This window comes from Callorhinchus milii, unplaced genomic scaffold, assembly GCF_018977255.1.
Source record: "Callorhinchus milii isolate IMCB2004 unplaced genomic scaffold, IMCB_Cmil_1.0 Scaffold19, whole genome shotgun sequence".
NCBI classification, from domain to species: domain Eukaryota; kingdom Metazoa; phylum Chordata; class Chondrichthyes; order Chimaeriformes; family Callorhinchidae; genus Callorhinchus; species Callorhinchus milii.
The window spans coordinates 10,008,420-10,025,495 of NW_024704760.1; the positions used below are offsets into that span (position 1 = coordinate 10,008,420).

Genomic DNA, 17,076 nt, shown 5'->3' on the forward strand with positions numbered 1-17,076 from the left:
CAGCCCCCGGCTGAGACCCATTGTATGAGGATTATCCCTGGAGTGCTCGCTCACTCCACAACTGTTTTGGGGACGTCGCTGTGTGCAATCTGGCTGCCGTGTTTTGCACACAAAATGCAGTCATACACTTTACAATATATCCTGTGAAGCTGCTTAAGACGTTTAAATGATGTGATAAGGCACTGAATCAAATGCAATGATTATTATTGTTAGAGAGAGGAGGGGAATGTGAGAGAGAGAATTTGAGAGAGAGAATGTGAGAATGTGTGAGAGAGAAGGGGACTGTGGGAATGAGACAGAGAGAATGTGTGAGAGGGTGAATGTGAGAGGAAGCAAAAATGTTAGAAAGAGAATGTGTAAGAGAGAGGATGAATAGGAGAGAAAGAGAGATAACATGAGAGTATATGTGAAGAGAACAAGAGAATGAGAGAGGTAGAGAAACATTTAATATTCCCAGTGTCTCTAATAATAATAAGCTTGTAATTGACATAGTGCCTTCATAAGTCGATGAGACGTCTCAAAATGCTTCACAGGATATACTGTAAAGTGTAGTAACTGTGTTTTGTAGGTGAAACGCAGTAGCCAGTTTGTGTACAGCAATGTCTGACAAACAGCCATGGAGTGAGTGAGAGAGTTTATTTGGGGAATTGTTGGCCAGAACATTGGGAGAGAGAAACTCCCTTCTCTTTTCCAACAGCACCGCAAGAGATCCTTAACATCCACTGAACAGACAGGCGGGAGCTTCGTTTAACATCTCCTCCGAAGGATGGCGTCTCCGACAATGTAACACTTTCCCAGTGCTGTGCTGCAATGTCATCGTACAGTGTGATTCTAATTCCCAACGTGGGCTCAAACCCACAAACTACAGACTCAGAGGTGAGAGAGTGAGTGACTGAGCCAGGCTGACACACAATGTCTAAACATCTAATATTGTTTCACAGAGAAACGATGTACTACAATATATCCTTTGAAGATGTTTAAGATGTTTAGACGACGTGATAAGGCATTATATCAAATGCAAGATTTATTATTGTTAGAGAGAGGAGGGGAGCGTGAGAGGGAGAGAACATGAGAGAGAGAAGACCAAGGCCCTCCTGCTTGGCTCCAGTCAGCGCCTCCAAATCTTGAGTGCTGACAGCATCACCTTTCATGGATGCACTCTACATCTCACGGACCCAATATGGAACCTCAGTGTTCTGTTTGACCCTCAACTGTCCTTCATCTCCCACATCTGTGACATGACCCGCTCTGCCTTTCTCCATCTCCGCAAAATTGCCCGGCTCCACCAATGTCTCCCACCACAGGCTGCCGAGACCCTCATAACATCCACGATTGACTATGCCAACTCCCTACTTGTGGGCCTCCCCAACTCCTCCCTCCACAGGCTGCAGATCATCTAGAACTCTGCAGCCCATGTGCTTTCCTGCACCAGGCTCCGTGACCCTATCACCCCCATTCTCGCCCAACTCCACTGGCTTCCCATCACACAGAGGATAGAGTTCAAGATGCTGATCCTCACCTTCAAAGCCCTCCATGGTCTTGCTCCCCCCGACCTCTGTGACCTCCTAACCCTCTACCAATCGGTCTGGTCCCTCCGCTCAGCGGGCTCCGGCCTGCTTCACGTCCCCTGTCTGGCCCACTCCACAATTGATGGGTGGGGCTCAGCCTTTCTGTCCCCACCCTCTGGAACTCTATCCCACAGTCCCTCTGTCTTGCCTCCTCCCTTGCCTCCTTCAAGACACGTCTCATGCCCCCCCCCCACCTCTTCAGTCACCCTCTTTCCCCTACCCTCCCCACCCTGCACCCCTCAGCTTGGGTCCAGATCCCTGACTGTCCTCCTGACGTGAAAGGCGCTGTACAAATTCAATTTGTTGTTGTTGTCTCAAATCGCTTCACAGGATATACTGTAAAGTATATGTTTTATGTGTGAAACACGGCAGCAATGTCCCACAAACAGTCATGGAGCGAGCGAGCAATTCTATTTGGGGGATTGATTACCTCTCTCTCACATTGCCTCTCTCTCATTTCCCCCATCTCATTCACAATAAATCTCTCTCTTCCCTTCTCTGTCTATCTCACATTCTCTCTGAAATACACTCTCTCTCACAATTTCCTCTCTCTCTATCTGTCTCTCATATACCCCTCTTTCTTATGTTTTCTCACACACATTCTCTCTCACACTTTCACCCCCCAAACCCTTTCCCCCACCCTCCCTCTCACTGTCTCTTTTTCTTGATGACAGTCACTCTGAACTCCCGAATCATCATTGACATTGCTGGGATTAACAAGAACTAGTTGGAAGAAATTACTCTTAATCTTTATTTTAAAAATGCTTACAACTATTCAAGGACTAAAGATCTTACTTCAAATCCAGTGGGTGTTGGGTGCAGTGCGTGTCCAGTGAGTGTGAGACTGTCGGAATGTGAGAGTGAATGTGTAAGTATATTTGTGTGTGTCTGTGACTGTGTGTCTGTGTATGTGAGAGTGCATGTGTGTAAGTATGTGAGTGTGTGTGTCAGTATGTGAGTGTGTGTCTGTGTTTGTGAGAGTGTATGTGTGTGAGTGTCTTTGTGTGTGGGAGGGGTTGCCACCACACTACGCTTGACAGTATTTCTCTGTGAAACAATGTTAGACGTTTAGACACTGTGTAAATCTGGCTCACTCACTCACTCTCTCACCTCTGAATCAGAAAGCTATGGGTTTCAGCCCCACTTGGAATTACAGTCTAAGCTGACACGCCAACGCAGGTCAAGGGGAGCATTACATTGGCAGAAACGTCATTGTTCAGATAAGACATTAAACCGAGCTCTCGTCTGCCTGTTCAGGTGGACATTGAAGATCGCTCTCGCCGCTGTTGGAAAAGAGAAGAGTTTCTCTCTCTCCTGATGTCATGGCCCACATTCCCCCAATAAAATCTCTTGTTTACTCGGTGGCTGTTGTAGAACATTGCTGTGTACAAACTGACTGCCGTGTTTGACCCACAAAATATATAGTCACAACAAGTTTACACCCAGCGACATCCCACAAACAGTCGTGGAGCGAGTGATTTTATTTGGGGGTTTGCCGGCCTCTCTCTCATTTCCTCCCTCTCTCAAACTTTCCACCTCTCCCTTCTTCTCTCTTTCATACATTCTCTCTCTCACACAATCCCTTTCTCTCTGTCTCTCACATTCTCTCTCTCTTTCTCTCACATTTTGTCTCACACATCCTCCCCTCCCCCCTCTCACTATCTCTCTTGACAACAATCACTCTGAGCTCCCCAATCATCATTGACATAACTGGGATTAACATGAACTAGTTAAAGAGATTACTCTTAATACTTATCTTAAAAATGTTTACAACCATTTAAAGACTTAAGATCTTACTTGAAATCCAGTGTGGAGTCAAGTGCAGTGTGTGTGCGTTTGAGTGTAAATCTGTGTATGAGTTTGTAGTGTGTGTGTGTCTGTGTCTGGTTGGATATGTGTGTGTTTGCCTGGGTATGTGTGTGTGCCAGGGTGTGTGTGTGACTGGTTGTGTATGCATGTGCGCGTCTGCTTGAATTTTTTGCCTCCACAATACACTTAACAGTATTTCTCTGTGAAACAACATTAGACTGTGGAGGGAGGAGTTGGGGAGGCCCACAAGTAGGGAGTTGGCAATAGTCAATCGTGGATGTTATGAGGGTCTCGGCAGCCTGCGGTGGGAGACATTGGTGGAGCCGGGCAATTTTGCGGAGGTGGAGAAAGGCAGAGCGGGTCATGTCACAGATGTGGGAGATGAAGGACAGTTGAGGGTCAAACAGAACACTGAGGTTCCATATTGGGTCCGTGAGATGTAGAGTGCATCCATGAAAGGTGATGCTGTCAGCACTCAAGATTTGGAGGCGCTGACTGGAGCCAAGCAGGAGGGCCTTGGTCTTCTCTCTCTCATGTTCTCTCCCTCTCACGTTCCCCTCCTCTCTCTAACAATAATAAATCTTGCATTTGATATAATGCCTTATCACGTCGTCTAAACATCTTAAACATCTTCAAAGGATATAGTGTAATACATCGTTTCTCTGTGAAACAATATTAGATGTTTAGACATTGTGTGTCAGCCTGGCTCAGTCACTCACTCTCTCACCTCTGAGTCTGTAGTTTGTGGGTTTGAGCCCCACGTTGGGAATTAGAATCACACTGTACGATGACATTGCAGCACAGCACTGGGAAAGTGTTACATTGTCGGAGACGCCATCCTTCGGAGGAGATGTTAAACGAAGCTCCCGCCTGTCTGTTCAGTGGATGTTAAGGATCTCTTGCGGTGCTGTTGGAAAAGAGAAGGGAGTTTCTCTCTCCCAATGTTCTGGCCAACAATTCCCCAAATAAACTCTCTCACTCACTCCATGGCTGTTTGTCAGACATTGCTGTACACAAACTGGCTACTGTGTTTCACCTACAAAACACAGTTACTACACTTTACAGTATTTCCTGTGAAGCATTTTAAGACGTCTCATCAATTTATGAAGGCACTATGTCAATTACAAGCTTATTATTATTAGAGACACTGGGAATATTAAATGTTTCTCTACCTCTCTCATTCTCTTGTTCTCTTCACATATACTCTCATGTTGTCTCTCTTTCTCCTATTCATCCACTCCCTTACACATTCCTTCTCTCTCATTTTTTCTTCCTCTCACATTCACCCTCTCACGCATTCTCTCTGTCTCATTCCCATATTCCCCTTCTCTCTCACACATTCTCACATTCTCTCTCTCAAATTCTCTCTCTCTCACATTCCCCTCCTCTCTCTAACAATAATAATAATTGCATTTGATATAGTGCCTTATCACGTCATCTAAACGTCTTAAGCAGCTTCACAGGATAAATTGTAAAGTGTAGTGACTGTATTTTGTGTGCAAAACACGGCAGCCAGATTGCACACAGCGACATCCCCAAAACAGTTGTGGAGTGAGTGAGCAATCCAGGGATAATCCTCATACAATGGGTCTCAGCCGGGGGCTGGTTTGGCTCAGAAACCTCCCAAGTCATTGTGGAGTCCGCCCAAGACAGATAGGTCACAGGTCACCCAAAACACCTGGTGGGGGCAGGGGGTGGCGGGACGGGAGGAGGTCTTGTGGGGGTGGGGAGCAAGAGCGTTAATAAAGCTCTGGGGCTCTGGGCTTTAAACTGGCTGTTCAAGACATGAATGTGCGTCTCTGGTGAGACTATATAATGTCCAGTTTCTCAGCGAACCTCACAGCACATTTCCTCCTCACACCCATTTAGTGTGGACACAAACTGTGTGGGTGAGTCCATCACAACTCTCTCCGTCTTTCTCTCTCGCTCCTCAATCAATCTACTCACTCTCAGAAATCTATCTCCTTCTCAAACCTCAATCGATTGTCTAACTCCTTAAGTTTCTATCCATCTCCCTCTCACACCTCAATCCATACCCTGACTCCCCAAGAGAGAACGAGGGAAGCGAGCGGGGAGTAAGGCTTTGAATTCAGTGAATCATGAGAGCACTGGTCAGAATCTCGATAGGAGTCAGTGGAGAGTGGCAATGGGTGGGTGAAGAGGGAGAGGATTTCAAGCTGGAAGAGTTAAGGTCCTTGGGAAGGGAATGTAAAGGAAAGGGCAGAGAACTATCTCCAGGAGTTGACAATAACTATCCCGTCTTACAGAGAAGGTGCTATGTTGCTGTCGTTCTTAATTGTCAGTGTTCTGGTCACTGTATCGATTTCCACAAGGACTTTTCATCCCGATGATCCCTGGGAAACCTGGAAAAATCTCTTTGGAAAAAGATATAACACTCAGGTTAGTCAAACGTCCATCTGCAGTGAAAGGTGCTGTGTAAAAGTGATGAAATGTTGTGAGACAACTCTGGGGATGTGAGTGTGGGTCACAGTGTTGAGTGACAGTCTGACTCAGTCTCTCTCTCTCTCTCTCTCTCTCTCAGGATGAAGAGTATTTAAGGTTAAACATTTGGCTGCAGAATGCGATGAAAGTGATCAACCACAATGTGGACTTTAAACTGGGGAAAGCATCGTTCTCTCTCGCTCTCAATCACTTGACTGATTTGGTGAGTCTCTGTGGGGAGAGGGAGTGCATTCAGACAGGATCAAACCCGAACATCTGAGACGATACATCTCTTTCTCTCTCTCTCTCTCCTTTTCTCTTTCTCTCTCCTCTTTCTTTGCTCTCTGTTACTTTCTCTCTTTATTCTTAATCTATCTTTCCTTGTCCTCTCTCTCTATGTCCTCTTCCTCTCTCTCTCTCTCTCTGTTCACTTTCTGTCTCTTTCTATCTTTCCTTCATGGAATTCATGGATTGAACATTTCAGGAGGTGGTCACCACTCAGCCACAGAGGGTTCAGAAGGAGAGTGGGTGGGTGGAAGGAAGAGGGGACGGACAGCGCATGTAGGAGCAGGAGTAGGCCATTCGGCCCTTCGAGCCTGCCCCGCCATTCAATCATGGCTGGTCTTCTAATCTAACTCCAGCTAATAACCTGACCCTGACTTATCCCCATATCCCTTAATCCCTTTTGCAATAAGAAATCTTATCTATCTCAGTCTTGAATATGTTCAAGGACTGAGCGTCAACAGCCCTTTGGGGTAGTGAGTTCCATACATTCACCACTCTTTGAATGAAGAAGTTCTTCCTCAACTCAGTGCGAAAGGGCTGCCTCTGGTTTTAAGGTTGTGACCCCTGGTTTTAGTTTCTCCAACTGGGGAAACAATCTCCCACTATCTACTCTATCTGCCCTTTGATGATCTTACAGGTTTCTATAAGATCCCCTCTAATTCTTCTATATTCTAAAGAATATAGGCCAAATTGGTCAGCCTATCCTCGTAACTCATCCCCTTCATCCCTGGTACTAATTTAGTAAATCTACGCTGCACCCCCTCCAAGGCAAGTACATCCTTCCTTAAATAAGGAAACCAAAACTGCCCCCAGTATTCCAGGTGTGGTCTCACCAGGGCCCTATACAGTTGCAGCAAGACTTCCCTACTCTTATACTCTAATCCTTTCATAATGAATGCTAACATACCGTTCGCCTTCCTAATTGCTGCTGCACCTGCAGACTAACTTTCTGTGATTGGTGTACAAGGACACCCAAGTCCCTCTGGACGCTAACACATTCCAATCTCTCCCCTTCTAAAAAATAACCCGCTCTACTGTTTTTGCTACGTAGGTGGATGACTTTGCACTTCCCTACATTATACTTCATCTGCCACCTACCTGCCCAATCACCTAACCTATCTATGTCTCGCTGCATTTTTTTAATGTCGTCCTCTGTGTTGACATTTCCTCCGAGGTTTGTGTCATCCGCGAATTTAGATATATTAACTTCGATGTCCTCATCTACATCGTTGATGTAGATGGTAAATAGCTGAGGCCCAAGGACTGATCCTTGTGGCACTCCACTAGTCACATCCCGCCAATCTGAAAAGGACCCGTTTATCCCTACTCTTTGTTTCCTACCCGTTAACCATTCCCCAATCCACGTTAATATGCTCCCCCCAATTCCATGGGCCCTTATCTTTTGAACTAACCTTTTACGCGGCACTTATCGAATGCCCTCTGGAACTCCAAATAGACCACGTTCACTGATTCACCCTTATCTAGTTTACTGGAAATATCCTCAAAAAACTATGAGATTTGTCAAACATGACTTCCCTTTTGTAAAGCCATGTTGACTTGGCCTAATTATATTGTGCCCTAAATACCGCACTACCACATCTTTAATCAATGATTCTAAAATTTTTCCTATCACTGATGTGAGACTAACTGGCCTATAGTTCCCCATCTTTTCCTTTCCACCTTTTTAAAATAGTGGTGTGACATTTGCGATCTTCCAATCCATGGAATTTCATGGGAATGAGGTATTTTATAAGCATATAGAGTAAAAGGTCCTTCAAAGGTAGGATGGATCCAATTAGTGACCGAAGAGGAAATCTTCTTGTGGAGGCAGAGGGCATGGCTGACATATTGAATGAATACTTTGCATCTGTCTTCACATGCCACAGTGTCGGAGGAGAGGGTAGAGAAATTGGATACGATAAGAATAAAGGTAATTTTAGTATCTGAGAGGAGGTCCTATAAAGGCTGACAGTTTTCAAGGTCGATAAATCACCCAGTCCAGAGGGATGCATCCTAGGTTACACAGGGAAGTAAGTGTGGAAATAATGGAGGCTGTGGCCACAATCTTTCAATCCTCCTTGGACACTGGGGTGGTGCCATAAGACTGGAGGGTTACAAGTGTACAAAAAGAGGCAGAAGGATAAACGCTGGAACTACAGGCCAGGCAGCCTGATGTCAGTAGTGGGGTAACATCTGGAGACTATAATCCGGGACAAAATAAAATTTCACTTAGAAATAATGGGTTAATAAAAGACAGCCATCAAAGACTTGTTAAAAGCAAATCGTGTCCAGCAAAACTGATAGATTTTTGATGAAGTAAAGGAGAGGGTGGATAAAGTGCAGTTACTATAGTTTGTATGGATTTCCAAAAGATCATTTGATAAAGTGCCACTTAGGAGACTTGTGAGCAAAATAGAAGCCCACGGTATTAAAGGACAGTGGAAGCGGATACAGAACTGTCTGGGAGACAGAAAGCAGAGAGTGGTGGTGAATGATTGTTTTTCTGACTGGAGGGAAATGTGCAGTGCTGTCCCCGGGGGTCAGTATTGGGACCACTGCTGATTTGATCTATATAAATGACCTGGACTTGGGTATAGGGAGTACAACTTCGAAGTTTGCAGATGATACTAAGCGAGGAAAAGTAGTAAACAGCGAGGAGGATAGGAGAGGACTGCAAGGAGACATAGACAGACTGGTAACATGGGCCGACACGGGGCAGATGAAGTTTAATGTGGAGAAATTCAAAGTGATGCATTTTGGGAGGAAGAATGAGGAGAAGCAAAATAAGCCGATGGTACAATTCTAAAGGGGGTGAAGGGACAGAGAGACCTGGGGTTCATATAAGTAAATCTTGAAAGTGGCAGAACAGGTAGATACAGCTGTTAGAAAAAGCATACGGGATACTGGGCTTTATAAATAGGGGCACAGAATACAAAAGTCAGGAAGTTATGGTGATTCTTCATAAAACACTGGTTTAGTACTGTGTTCGGTTCTGTGTTAGGAAGGATGTCAAGGTATTGGATTAGGTGCAAATGAGTTTTACCACGATGCTACCAAGAATAAGGGACTTCAGTTGTCAGGAGAGGCCAGAGAAGCGAGGATTATTCTCCTTGGAGCAGAGAAGGTTAGGAGACTTAATAGAAATTTTCAAAATTATGAGGGGATTTGATAGGGTGAACAAGGGAAACTATTTTACAGCCAACACAGATATGATGGGTCGAATGGCCTCCTTCTGTGCTGTATAATTCTATGATTCATTGCTCTTTCATTGTCCTCACGCTGACCCTCTATTCTTATTCTCTTTCTTTCCTTCTCTCTGTCTCTCTTTTTAGTCTCTTTCTCTATTCATTCTCTGTCCCAATCGCACTCTTCACACTCCATTCTTCCCCTCGCTCTTCTTTTCCTCCTCTTCTCTCCTCTACTCTCTCCTTAATATCTCCTTCTCGCCTCTTTCTCTCTGTCTTACTTTCTTTTGTCTGCTTTCTTTCTCTCTCTCTTTTTCTCCCTCACATTCTCTTCGTCTTCTATATTTTCCTCTCTTTTCTCGTTCTCTCTCAGTGTCTCTCTCTCTCTTTCTTGCTAGTCTGTGTCTGTGTCTCAGTCTCTCTCTCTCATATAGACTAAGATGATGCTCCAGTGCAGGGGGATAGAGCACCGCATTTTCGGAGAGCCATCCCTTAACTGAAACATTAAACCTCCGTCACTCCCTGTCTGTACCCTGTTCGGGGTGGATGTTAAAGATCTCCCTCTGCACTGTCAGAGGAAAACAGAAGAGATTTTCTCTCTCTCTCCCTCTCTCTCTGTCCCGGTTGACAGATCAAACCGTTGATCGCTATTTGCATAGACTTTGCTGTGCACCAACGCAGGCTGCAATGTTAAACACACAGTCACTGCACTTCACAGCAGGTTCTGGGAAGTGCTTTGAGATGACCTCCTAGGGTGAAAAGCGCCAGGTCAGATTTGTGTGTCTCTGTTTGGATAGACAGATGAGGAATTTGTGAACATGTATCTCGGGATCAGACCATCTGAAGAAGAGATAGAGGATGAAGAGACGGTATTAGCGGAGGAGGAGGTAGAGAACAAGACACAATTACCTCGGAGCATTGATTGGCGAAATACTGATCGAGTCACACATGTCAAATCTCAGGTAAGATACGCGGAAACTGTTCGCCGTGATCAACCAGGAAACCTGGGGAATCACGGGATGGATTGAAGGGCAACAGGGGATGGACAGAGACTTGGAGTCAGTGGGTGGATTTACATTTGAGGGGGAGATGGGTAGAGACGTCGACAGTCAGGGGATGGATTGTGGTGTAAGATGAAGATGGATAGAGAAATGTGGAGGTTGGAGATGGATTGAGGTGTTAGAGGAAGGTGGATAGGGATTTGCAGAGTTTGGGGATTGATCAAGGTAACAGAGGGAGATGGATAGAGACTTGAGGATGGGGATGGAGTGAAATGTGGGAGTGTGATAGAAAGAGACGTGTGGAGTCAAGGAATGGATTGAGATGGAAGAGGGAGGATTGATAGAAACATGGGAAATCAGGGGATACATTGAGGTGTGAAAAGAAGATAGATAGAGATTTGAAGTGTCAGGGTGGATTTAGGTGTGAAAGGGAGATGTATAGATACTTGAGTAGTCAAGGGTGGGGTGAGCTGTGAGAGGTTGATAGATAGAGACTTGAGGAAGGGGATGAACTGAGGTGTGAGAGGGAGATGGTTAGAGACATGTGAAGTCAAGGGATTAATTGGGAGACAAGAGGGAGATGGATAGAAACTTGGGGAGTCAGGGAATGGATAAATATGTGAGATGGAAATGGGTGGTAGGGATGGATTGATGTGTGAGCGGAAAATGGATAAAGACTTGACGATTCAGGAATTGGATTGACGTGTGAGAAGGAGATGGATAGAGACTTGGGAGTCGGGGATGGATTGAGGAGTGAGCGGCAGATGGATAGGGACTTTGGCAAGCATCTGATAATCAAACTGAGATATTTTCCTCTCTCCTCTCAGAAAAGGTGTGGGGCTTGTTATGCGTTCTCTGCTCTGGGGGCAATTGAGGGTCAATTGACCAAAAATGGACTTCCTTTGACATCCCTGAGTGAGCAGCAAATTGTTGATTGTGCCAAAGGCTTCACTGCTTACGGCTGTTCTGGAGGTCGACCCAGTGGAGCTTTTAAATATATCAAAAAATACGGTATTATGTCTCAGAAAAATTACCCTTACAAAGCAAAGGTAAGAGTTTGTGTTTTATACATATATCTTCACATATATGTGCGGTGTGAGCGGTGCTGTGTGAGTGCGAGTGATTGTAAAGCTCTGAGACATACATGTTGTGAGAGTACCGCTGTGTGCTCTGGGACACTATCCCGCGTGAAGGCCACTATATAAATGCAAGTTGTTGTCGTGTGGTGTGTCTTGTTTTACAGAAAGGAAAGTGCACATATAACAAAGATTTAATTGTAACAAAAATTAAGAGCTTCAAACAAGTCAAGCCCAAAACTGAAAAGGCTTTAGCCAATGCTGTTGCGACAATTGGGCCAATCTCTGTGTTAGTGACAAGCAACACTAACAATTTTAGACATTACAAAAATGGTAAGCATTGTGTAAATGCAAGTGGTGAAGCGTTGTGAGATGCCTCTCTGGGGTGAAAGGCGCCGCGCAAATGTAAGTGGTGAACATTGTGAGACGTCTCTCATTGCAGGAATTTTGTATGACACTGAATGCACACCTCGGAAACCAGTTGACCACGGGATGTTATTGGTCGGTTTTGGGGAGGAGAACGGACAGAAATATTGGATATTAAAAAATAGGTAAGTTTATGGCAGCCTTTCTGTCCCCAAATCATGCGATCGTGGCGAGGCTTTATAATCGACTGATGAAAACGCTCTCTTTCAGTTGGGGGAAACGTTGGGGTAAAAATGGTTACGTTTATCTGGCACGAGACAGAGGGAACCATTGCAAAATTGCGAGTGCAGCCACCTATCCTGTCCTCTAAGAGACTGACATGTGGAGTGAGTAGGTCTGTGTGGGAGTGAGGCATTGTGAAGCTCTGAGACAATAAATCAGATATTTGCATAACTAAACCCAATATCTTGTCCTTTTCATTGCTGATGGATTAACTAGAGGTGTCACTGTTAATATCAGAGTATATAGAGCTGTCACCCTAATAAAATAATCCTTGCATTTGATATCGTGCTTTTTCACGTCTTTTCACATCTTTGAAGGCGCTTCACAGAATGTACTGTAAAGTGAATTGACTGTATATTTGTGGGCGAACGCAGCAGCCAATTGCGCACAGCAATGTCCCACACACAGTTGTGGATTGAGTGACCAAATTATTATTGTGTTTTCTTTCTTGAGGGAATATTATCAGGCGTCTGGAGTAAGGAAACTTACCCAAGGTTTCGCCCTGCCGCGAATCGAATCCAGGTCTCTCGCTTGCGAGGCGAGTGCTCCAACCGCTGAGCTACAATATCAACCTCTATAGATGTGTCCCTGTTAATATCAGACTATATAGAGGTTCGCACTGTCAATATCAGACTATATAGAGGTGTCTCTGTTAATATCAGACTATATAGAGGTGTCTCTGTTAGTATCAGACTGTATAGAGGATGGCCGTGCTGTCCCACTACAGGCCCGCCTTGCTCAGGAACCCGACTACCCAGACCGCCAGAGGGCTGGCTAGGTTCTGACATTCTTTTGCCAAACATCTCACCTTGGTGCCAGTTCAGCTCCTTGGAGCCCCCACTTACACCCCCTCCACAAGGAGAACAGTCACTAGTTGGTCATTTGACATTCGATATGCATGGATTTGAGCCCTCATGAGGTGGACGGTAGGTACCAGAAACTCGCTGTGAGCATCTAGTGGGCAACACAGTTCAGTATGAAATTCATGAGAGCATTGCCACCATCTTCCTGTCCGCAGCTCAGGCACATATGCCTTCCCATTCCACCAGTTGGATGTATGGAGGTTAAGCAGCAGCTGTTTGCCGCTCTGAAGGCCAATCAAGATGGATTCCAGAAGAGGAAGGTCTTCAGACACGATCTGAAGATGGGGAAGGAAGGGGCAAGGCGGAGGGAGGGATAGAGGAAGTGTTCAGAGTTTCAGAGCATATTGGATGAAGGTGTGGCCACCAAAGGTGGAACGGAGGTCACGAGGGACAGAAAAAGTTTCCTCATCAGCTACGTGGAGGGCATTTACATTCAGTGAGATAGGAGGACCTTTAAAGGACAACTTGTGATGTGCCGGAGATTTAGATGCGATTTAGAAAATTATAATTTCTCTGTAAACTGGTGAAACTACTCTTTTGTATCTTTTGAAAGGTTTTATGTTTTATTTTTGTTAAAGAAAACCTTAGCAGTGGAGGGATGCTTCCCCTCCGCCTCTCTCTCTCCCTCACTTTCACCCGAATCCCTCCCTCTCTCTCCCCCCTCCCTCTCTCCCCCATCCCCTCTCTTCCCCTTCCCTCTCTCCCCCCCTTCCCTCTCTCCCCCTCCCGTCTCTCACTTCTCTCCCCTTTCTCTCTCTCTCCCCCCGCCCTCTCTCCCCCTCTCTCCCCTCACTATCTGCAGCGGCTGGAACCGGTGGTTGGTTGCTAAGGAGGCGATTGGTAAGGGAGGTGTTTATCTTCCTGACAAACTGCAGTGAAGGTTCTTCCCAAAGGATCCTGCATCTGCCCTGGGAGGATCTTCACCTGGGAGGGAGGGAGGGAGGGAGGGGAAGTTTGAATAGAATCACCTGTCGGGCTGCTATGGACTATAACATTTTGCCGATCTGCCTCCCTTAGGAAATGACAGTCAAATATTACATTGTGCGGAGCTAACTTTGGATTGGTTTCCACCTCGATTTTTATAATTTCTGACTATTCCAATATTCTCGATGTTCGTACATTTGACTGAGAGAATCTCAAATTTGTGGTCGAGGTTTCAGCCTCTCTGCCCCCAACCTCTGGACCACATTCCCTTCGCCTCGCCCCCTCCCTCGTCTCCTTCCAAGCCGCCTCCTCGGCGGTGTCCTCGGCCACCCTCCTACCCTCTCTGCTACTCTCATGCCTGTTAAAGACCTCAGTCCCAATGCTCTCTGTGTGTATGAGAGGCTCCTGTGCACCACTGAGGTTTGCCACATAAGGTTTTCCCCGTGAAGCCAACACCCATTAATAGATTTCCCAAACGCTCAGTGTCCGCTTAGATCTGAGCTCCTTGTGCACTTTCTCTATTTCAGACCGCTGTGCTGCCTCGTTCAATGGTGATTGACCTATAATGGTCACTGCTTAAATAGTTTTTTCAATTAACTTTCAGTTAAAGACCATTTCCATCTCCACTTGTGCCTCCAGCAAAGAAGAATTCAATTTATTTGTTATGCTTTCATATTTTTCATTAAGGGTTAAGTTTTGTAACTCTGGTGATTTAATTACATTTCTAGCTGGCTCCCTATATGTTCCTGTTAACTGTATTTTCCAGATAACAGCCCTGTTGCTAGGAATATATCTCTGCTCCAATTTGCCCCTTTTGGGGGAAAACTGCGCTTGCTGTTCAAATTCAGAATCGGATCTGCTCTTATTTTGGGCTATTGGCGATTGTCAGCTGTTCCTCAGTTTCCTCCCTCAGGGCGATTCCCCAGGACTTTAAACTGGCACCAAGATCGAGGTGCTCAGCCTCCGTGTACCTGGTGAATATCAGTATCAGTGTATGTCCTGGACGGCCTCTGTATTAGTTCCTAACTCCAGGATGCAAATTTCTACTCTTGAGGAATGTGACTATTAGGAGCCACACGTTGACAGTTATTCCCGATTGGCTGCTATCCCCAGCGCCTCATCATCACTAAGTACAACTGCTTGTTTAGTACTTTTCTCTACCTCCCTCGCTAAGGATATAACAGAGATTCAAAGGTTATGCTGAGCAGGTAAACAGATGTTTATTAACTACAGACAAGTGTATGTCTGACTAACTTACTTCTAGACCATATGATTCAGAATAAACACAACATTGGATACAGATACACTAACATTCACCTGCAGAACAAGAAGTGGCAGCAATTCACTAAGGTTAGCAAAATAATAATAAAAATAATCTTGACTTGGAGGTAGTCCCCTCAGCTCAGACATATACTTAAATTGTTGAGCATAAGGCCGGTGACTACGAGATAAGCCAAGCCCTCGGTATATAGTGTAAGGCTTCCCCCCTCAATCAAAGTCATCTTGGGTTTTTCCCAGCTCTAAACATCACATGCTCTAAATGGAAAGTAACTTTTTCCCAGACTTTAGTGTCTCCAGAGCTGCTTAAAATGAAATAAAAGCTGTTTGTCCTGCTGGGAACTCAACCTTCTTAAAGGGCACTCTCAACGTATAAATTATTAATATTTACAAGACATTTTCATATTTATACAGGATGCAGATTATACAAAAAACAGTAACCATGACAAATCCTTTCCATTAAATCATGCAATGAGATCGTTCAGATGATCAGTAATGTCCTTAAGGAAAGCAATGTTACTGAGCCAGTCTTTATCTTGAAGGAGCTTGCAGTCTTCAGGAAGTTCTCCCTTCCCCTCCTGAAACGTAAGCACTTTTTCTTTAAAATCCAAAATCTTTCAAGAGCCTTCCCCTTTGATAGCCAATGAACATTGCAGTGAAGGAGTAACTACCCTTCCTCAATTGTCTTCATCAAACATGTTACGAAATTCTCTGTGGTTTAATGCGCATGCACAAATTTTGTTTAAGCCTTGTTCAACCCCACCATCGTAGGTCATGCTTTCAGCCACAACGCCCCAAAACTCCAGAACTCTCTCCCTCAATCCCTCAGGCTTGTCCCCTCTCTCCCCTAAAGTCCCACCTGAAAACTTGATTCTTCGACCGTGTTTACGCCACCTCCCCCCTCCCCCCTCCCTCTGGCTCGGAGTCAGGATCCTGTAAATATTTAGAATTGGTGGCAAATCAAACACTGACCTCAGGGTTATTAATAATTTCTTTATTTAACAAGAACTACAAAAGGTAAACATAGAGAAACCTACTACAGTTAGCAGAATCAGTATACATATGATTACATTGATCTCATCGCAAGTCGGACCATGGAAATACTTGTCGCAACCCTCAGCCATCGCATTAGCATCTCATGCATCTGTGTCACGTTAAAACAGCTGAATTAAGATTGTATATCTATATGTATATATATATATATACACACACATCAGGAGCAGAATAAGATCTACACAATCGCATGGATACAAAAACTAAACAATCATCAGTATTATTGCCTCATATAATTAAAATAACAATTTGTGGTGTAACAATGGGGGTTGTGCTGAGGTGAGGTGTTATATTACCTGGTCTGATGTAATGTGGTGTGAAAAGAAGTTCAGTCTCTCGGTCTCCTCGCTGCTCTCTCTCTCTCTGTTTGGTCTACGGCCTGTACCGCCCGAGTCAACTCTTGGCTCTTTCCTCATGGCTGGTACCGATTTCAGCTCCTGGTCTCTGGGTGCCGGACGTTACACTGGTGATCTCTGCTGTTCCCTTTTCTCTGGCTCTCGATTCCGTTCCTCTGCCCTCTGTCCTGTTTCTCCTGCTCCAGTCTCGTAAGATACTGTGTCTTGAACTGAGCAGCGTATCGGCTCAAGGCGCAGGTAGGATGGTTCCTCCCGAAGTCTCTGCAGCTTAACCTGCTACGAAGTGTCGTCTCGTCCCAGAACAACTGCAGGGCTCTCCCCCTGCCTACCTCCACTGAGTCTCCTGCTCTCTGAGTATTTTACTCCTATACTTATACCTCTCTCACAGTATCTGGACAATAACCAGATCTTTCCTGGTCAGTGTCCTGCACCTCCTAACTCTTAACCTATGCCCCTTTAATGTGATCACTCTGATCAGGAATGTTTTTAGCTCATCATTCCTGGATAGTGTAGTTGGACCTTAGCTCATTTCTCTGATATAATTAAACAAAAAACAATGTTGTCCATTGTAACTTCCCCAACCTTGTC

The 17,076-nt window shown here is 45.1% G+C and overlaps 1 protein-coding gene across 1 annotated transcript; it reads left to right on the top strand.

The window, feature by feature from the left end:
- The first annotated feature begins 5,201 nt into the window (after positions 1-5,201).
- On the top strand, positions 5,202-12,232 carry LOC103179043 (procathepsin L-like). Its single transcript, XM_042342182.1, has 8 exons — positions 5,202-5,266; positions 5,650-5,777; positions 5,920-6,042; positions 10,087-10,251; positions 11,118-11,339; positions 11,534-11,699; positions 11,809-11,917; positions 12,003-12,232. The coding sequence occupies exons 2-8, from the start codon at positions 5,655-5,657 to the stop codon at positions 12,100-12,102; spliced, it is 1,008 nt and encodes a 335-aa protein (XP_042198116.1). The 5' UTR covers positions 5,202-5,266; positions 5,650-5,654; the 3' UTR covers positions 12,103-12,232.
- Positions 12,233-17,076: the final 4,844 nt, after the last annotated feature.

Excerpts from the sequence above, each read along its gene's own strand:
- LOC103179043 (XM_042342182.1), top strand. The coding sequence starts at position 5,655 with ATGTTGCTGTCGTTCTTAATTGTCAGTGTTCTGGTCACTGTATCGATT. Across the intron at positions 10,252-11,117 it reads TCACACATGTCAAATCTCAG|AAAAGGTGTGGGGCTTGTTA; the intron begins GTAAGATACGCG and ends CTCTCCTCTCAG. Across the intron at positions 11,700-11,808 it reads TTTTAGACATTACAAAAATG|GAATTTTGTATGACACTGAA; the intron begins GTAAGCATTGTG and ends CTCTCATTGCAG.